This window comes from Mugil cephalus, chromosome 6, assembly GCF_022458985.1.
Source record: "Mugil cephalus isolate CIBA_MC_2020 chromosome 6, CIBA_Mcephalus_1.1, whole genome shotgun sequence".
NCBI classification, from domain to species: Eukaryota; Metazoa; Chordata; class Actinopteri; order Mugiliformes; family Mugilidae; genus Mugil; species Mugil cephalus.
In genome coordinates, this window is record NC_061775.1 from 28,567,571 (window position 1) to 28,573,750 (window position 6,180).

Below are 6,180 nucleotides of genomic sequence, written 5' to 3' on the forward strand. Positions count from 1 at the left end.
TTGGAGGAGTTTGGAGGAGTTCCCAGTGTTATTTATTATTTATTATTATTATTTAAAGACCTGCTCTAAAACAACACAATGATGCAGCATTTGGTACAGTAGTGTTTATGTTTTAATATACTAATGAGGTAGTTGTTGTATGTTTAATATTTGTCTGTTAAATAAAAATAAAAAACAAACAAGCGAAACAAAAACCAGATCTGTTAGACAATGGCGCCACCTGCTGACGCTGGATTGTTCCTTCCGGGGGCCACATCCAGCCCAGTCTGATCTGTAATGGTCCTTTAAACCTATAAAAAAACGACAACTCCAGACTTTTAACACGTGTTTTGGTGCAAAGAAGAACAAGGAGATCAGGAGAATGTTTACATTTAACAAAATATCATTTTCTGTTGAAAAACTGCAGTTTTCTATATAATTTCCACATGCAGAGGCTACAGGTTGCATACAATGATGCTATGCACATGGTTTTAAAGATACCCAGAGGGATTCGTGCCAGTCGGTGAGCTCATTCAAAACACTTAAGAAATTTAATGTTCAAATTTATGCAACGACTGGAGGAATGTGGGATGGGATCATAAATCTGTGAATCTCCCTCTGAGCTGAGATTATGTAGCTCCAGTCTGAGAAACTGGCTGAAACGTTCATATAAAGTGATGTCTATTGTTTTTTGTCTTGTGTCTTTATGGACTTGAGTGTGGAATAAAGTTTAACTGATGCTGAGGTCCAGGTCAGACTCTATGTTTGATGCCTGTGTTATAAGGTGTTTCCTCAGCCGCTAGTTTCCTGTAGTTTGAAGGTTTGTTTCATTTTGATCCTTACTCCAAATAACCTGTATAATAAATATCCTGTAGAATGAAGTGAGTGCAGGATGTTTGTTGGTGCGGAACGAGCTCAACCACAGCTCCTCACTAACATCACAGCTCCTGTCCTGGAGTCACTCCTCAGACCAGACTCCTTTAGGCTCAGCTAGGAGCTACACCAGAGGACCTGGACCAGGACCAGGACCTGGAGGAGGGCCTGGACCTGGAGGAGGACCTGGACCTGGAGGAGGACCTAGACCAGGACCTGGACCTGGAGGAGGATCTGGACCTGGACCTGGAGGAGGACCTGGACCTGGAGGAGGACCTAGACTAGGATCTGGACCTGGAGGAGGACCTGGACCTGGAGGTGGACGCTTGTCCCTGTTGTTTATTTACAGGAACTGAAAGAAGGGAGTGACTGTTCTGATGAGAAATGTGATCTAACCGGATTCACTTGTTTCCTGTTCAACAGCATTTTTTAAAACTCATCCTGACAGAGACGCCTGCACCAGAGTCCTGTCAAAATCTTAATGAAACCAAATACAGACTTCAAACATCTTTCAAATCTGGTTTTATTCTTGTTATTAAAGTCAAAATGTAATAATCCTGATCTGATGCTAACAGGGATCCAGTAAAGGTGACGAATAAAAACATCCTCCACTCACTGCTTCCATTTTATTAAAACTGGATTTACAACCTTAATTTAACCCAAAAGAATCATTTCAATCCGACAACATGATGATGGAGCTAAGCTAACAGTTTCCCCCTGCTTCCAGTGTTTGAGCTAAGCTAGGCTAATCACATCCTGCATGCTCGTCTGTCCAGAACACAATGGAAGGTTTGTTCATCCAGGGTAAATGTAGCTCATTCACTGATGATGGCAGGAGGTGGAGGACGGACCTCGGTATCTAAAGCTTCGCGTGGTTCATGGATAGTTTAGGAGGCTAAAATAAATAGCTAGCATGCTAACATGAACGTGTTGTGAAGAAGGTGAGAGTTGGTCGCATACAAGGTATAAATATAGGAAACAACAACATGTTTTAAGCTCATGTCTGAACACAGGAAACTAAAACATGAAGGACTTTGCTGTCAGACAGAAGTGAAGGGAGACGTGGATGATTTCTATGAAGTGTTTCTGGTTCTTTGGGGGCAGCAGCCTGGACCAGTCTCTCTGGTCTCGTTGTTCGTCTGGGCTCCAGAGTTCAGACAGACGGAGGAGGACACCACCAAAGAAGAAGAAGAAGAAGAAGAAGTTTGGCGAGTCCTCCACTCGCTCTACATGACGCTGCACTTCCCCTTCAGCTTGTCGGCTCGTTTCTGTTTCCCTGAACGTTTGCCGTCGATGCCCAGACTCATGTCCCTCTTCTTCTCCAGGGCCAGCAGCTCCTGGAACAGCTCCTTCACGTTGGAGTTGGTCTTGGCCGACGTCTCCATGAAGGAGCACTTCCAGGCAGTGGCCTGGGCCTCGCCCTCCTTCGCCTCCACCTCGCGCTGCGCCGTCTCGTCGCTTTTGTTGCCCACGAGCATGATGGGAATGGCGTCCATGCTGCCTTTGATGGTCACAACCTGCAAGGACACGACACGAGTCAGGACCGTCCACACTGATCCACACTGATCCACACTGATCCACACTGATCCACCGCCTTCATCAGTTACAGAGTCAAACATCAGTGACTGGATGAGCCAGTTCCATATCAGACCTGCTGGTAGATGGGTTTCAGCTCCTCCAGCGACTGGCGGCTGGTGATGGAGTAGACCAGGATGAAGGCGTGGCCTTTGGAGATGGACAGACGCTGCATGGCGGGAAACTGGTGACTTCCTGCTGTGTCTGTGATCTCCAGCGTACAGACGCTTTTATCACAGCTGATGACCTGCAGAGAAGACGGGGTCAAGCTCATTTCAGTTCAGGGGCCACAGTCATCCATAGAACGGAGTCACATCCACAGACTGAATCCTAGAATCTGATCTATGAGACTGAAGAGAAATAAATAGCAGATCTACTTTAAAACCAGTGTTGCTCTTCATCCATGTGGTATTAACCAGGTAAATGATTCCTGCTCCATCCAATCATTCAGTGTTTGGAGAATATCTCTCCTCCTCTTCTTTCCACCATGTTCTCCTCTCTAAGCCTCTTAAAGTTCTCCTCCCTGCTCTCAGCACATCTCACTGCAGAACCTTCTTTAGGAACCTTTCATCTCTACCTCCATCCAGGAACAACCTGGAGGGAAACTCTGAGAAACTTCTAGTTTGAGGATTAATTCAGGATTCTAGTTTAGTTATCTCAGAGTCTGGCCTCTATGAGCAGCTCTTTGCTTGTTGTCCCACCTGTCTGTAGGTGTCCTCCACCGTGGGGATGTATGTGTCTCTGAATGTTCCTTTCACAAAGCGAAGAACCAGCGAGCTCTTCCCGACGCCACCGGCTCCAAACACCACCACCCGGTAGTCGTTGCTCTGCTCCGGCATTCTGGGAGGTGGAGTCCAGAGGCTGCTGTCGGATCGATGGCCTGAGCACTGAGGAGGAGAGACAATTAACCTTCATGGGTCATTTAGGAACCATGTGTGGTAACGTGGTTCCTGGTTCCTCTCAGTGAGGTTTATTATCATGTGGTTTTCATTGAGCCAATCAGAGAAGATCCAGGAACCATCCTCAGGTCTAATCAGGGTCTAATGTGGTCTACAAGGTCCCCCTCTGATCTGGTTTATCAGGAACCATGAAGAAGAACAAGGTCCTAATGTTTCTAATGTGATGATGTTGATGATGTTCTAATGTGACAAATACATGTTTACATTAGTTTAAGGACCAGGAACCAGATATGAGACCAGGAACCAGATATGAGACCAGAACCAGACATGAGACCAGAACCAGATATGAGACCAGGAACCAGATATGAGACCAGAACCAGATATAAGACCAGGAACCAGATATGAGACCAGAACCAGATATGAGACCAGAACCAGATATAAGACCAGGAACCAGATATGAGACATTCATTGATCTGGATTTAACTCAGGAACATTTCTGACGTTCTACAATAATAATGCCCCTGATAGCATCCATGCATCCATGGTGTTTCCAGGCGTTGCGGAGCCAACATCTCAGCATCCTGTCGCCGTGATGACGGGGATCAGGAGCAGAAACGTGTCATCATCAGCAGCAGGGACGTTGTCATGGTAACCCCCCCCCCATCCTCTATAAGGAACCTGATGCATCTGGACTAGAAGAGTTTAGAGAAGACGTTTCATCTTGTTCAGGTCTCAGAGACCAGAAGTTTAAAGAGGTTTAAATAGAAACTCTGAGTAAAACCATCAGAAACTGGTTCAACTAAAGTCCGTTAACGTCTAGATCCTGGACTCCTCTACTCCTCTACTCCTCCATCATAGATGGACTCCTCTACTCCTCCATCATAGACTCCACACCTGAGATTCTCCTCTCTGCTCCATCAGAAGATTAAAACCAGAGAATGATGAGATGGAAGAAGCAGAACTAAACAGGAACTGACCTGGAGACACAGAAATGAACCGTTTGGAACTTTTTGATCATTTGTGAAAAAGAAAACCTCCTCGTCTCCGTCCTCTCTCTGTATCTTTGCTTTCAGGTTTTCAGGGTTCTGGTCTCCACCAACGATCATTAAAGACAGCTACGGATCAGCCACAACATTATGACCATGTGGTTCCACGTGGGACGTATAAGGAAGCAAGAAAATGTTGAAGCTGAAGGGAAAGACTTTGATGACTGGTTCAGAACTGATTCAGAACAGTCTCTGGTCTGGTCTGGTCTGGTCTGTAGGGGTCTGGTCTGGTCAGAACCAATGACCTGAGTTCCTGCAACATGTTTGAGTCTTTCCTTCATGACCCAGAGGATGCTTTAGTTTAAAGCTCATGAGACTCATGAGGATGCTAACATGCTAACATGCTAACATTAGCACATTAAAGGCGCGTGTTCTGGAGCTGAGGAATATTAGCACAGATTAAATGAGCTGACGTAAAGTCACCAGTCAGTTTAGTCTCTAGTTAATAATAACTGAGAGGGACGTCGATTCTAATGAGGTTTCATTGTGTAGAAGTATTGAACTCAAATCAAGATTCATTTATTGTTATTATGTGAAGATATAATGAAATGTTGGCTCCTGTCTTAAGTCGTACAAAAATAAAAACATCAGAATAAAAACTAAATAAAAGCAGAAGTGTACAGATATATACATATAGGTCAGTGTTATGTAGGTTAGAATGACTTCAGAGGTGTTCCTAATAAAGTGGCCAGGAAGTGTAACCTGATATCTAGACTTGACGGTAACTGACACAGAGGTGAACAATACTTTACATACCTTAACTTCGTGCTTTTAGTTTCACATTTCCAGCCTTTAAATCAGTGTCTCTTGGCTGTTATGTCATTAAGTGAAATAAATAATTAATTAGCTGTGAAATGATTCCAGTTATTTCTAATATAATGAACAATAAATGAATAATAAATGATAGTAGACGCGCTCCAGTCTCATTATCTCCTCTCATCATGTTAATCAGGCCGCGCAAAGCCGGGCCCGTCCACACACACACACACACACACACACACACTAACCTAGACCCGGACCCGCACTGAGCCGGGCCGGTGGGTTCGGATCCAGCTGTCCGGCTCTCGGTGCGTGTTCTCCGGGCTGAGTGTCGGTTCGGTGGCCGGGGAAGATGCGCTGTCTGCGGACTCACCGTCTTCCTTCCTCTCGGTCTGGAGCTGAATCTGTGTCCGGGTTTGGTTCAGTCTGGAGCGGCTCTGAGCATCCTGGTCTGACTCAGACTTCCACCTCCACCTCCACCACCATCATCATCATCATCATCATCATCACCATCAGACCTGCAGCTGATCCGCTCACATCAGTCCTCCTCCTCCTCTTCCTCCTCCTCTTCCTCCTCCTCCTCAAAAACCACAAACAGAACTTCCGCTGTCGTTCTGTCACTTGATTTCCAGAATAAAATACTCACGTCTATAACTCACTGAGCTCAAATTCACATGAAAGCATCATTTATTTATTTATTTTTCGTAAAATTACATCCTGTCTTATTTATTTAAGTGGATGTGATATTTTCTGGGATAATAAATAAATAAATAAAATCAGGCTTTGACACTTTTATTTTGAAGGCTGCCTCCACCTTCAGCTCCATCATCGTCACCCTGAGACGTCAGGATCAGAAATAAATAGAAACACAATAAAAACTGACAACAGTAGAGATTATTTATCTATGACTAAATATAGACAGGAAAAGTATCTGTGATTTAAATAAAAATATATATTTAAATACATATTTTAAAATGTTGTTGTTTCTTGTCAGTTTTATCTTCATCACAGATTAATTCAATTTGATTACAAATTAAAAACAATTCATT

General features: G+C 44.2%; 1 protein-coding gene across 1 annotated transcript; it reads right to left on the reverse strand.

Annotated features, from left to right (window-relative positions):
- Nucleotides 1-1,357: 1,357 nt before the first annotated feature.
- diras1a (DIRAS family, GTP-binding RAS-like 1a) lies at nt 1,358-5,670 on the reverse strand. The gene is made up of 4 exons (XM_047588001.1): nt 5,380-5,670; nt 3,129-3,314; nt 2,504-2,674; nt 1,358-2,369 (listed from the first exon to the last, which is right to left on the reverse strand). The coding sequence occupies exons 2-4, from the start codon at nt 3,264-3,266 to the stop codon at nt 2,079-2,081; spliced, it is 600 nt and encodes a 199-aa protein (XP_047443957.1). The 5' UTR covers nt 3,267-3,314; nt 5,380-5,670; the 3' UTR covers nt 1,358-2,078.
- Nucleotides 5,671-6,180: the final 510 nt, after the last annotated feature.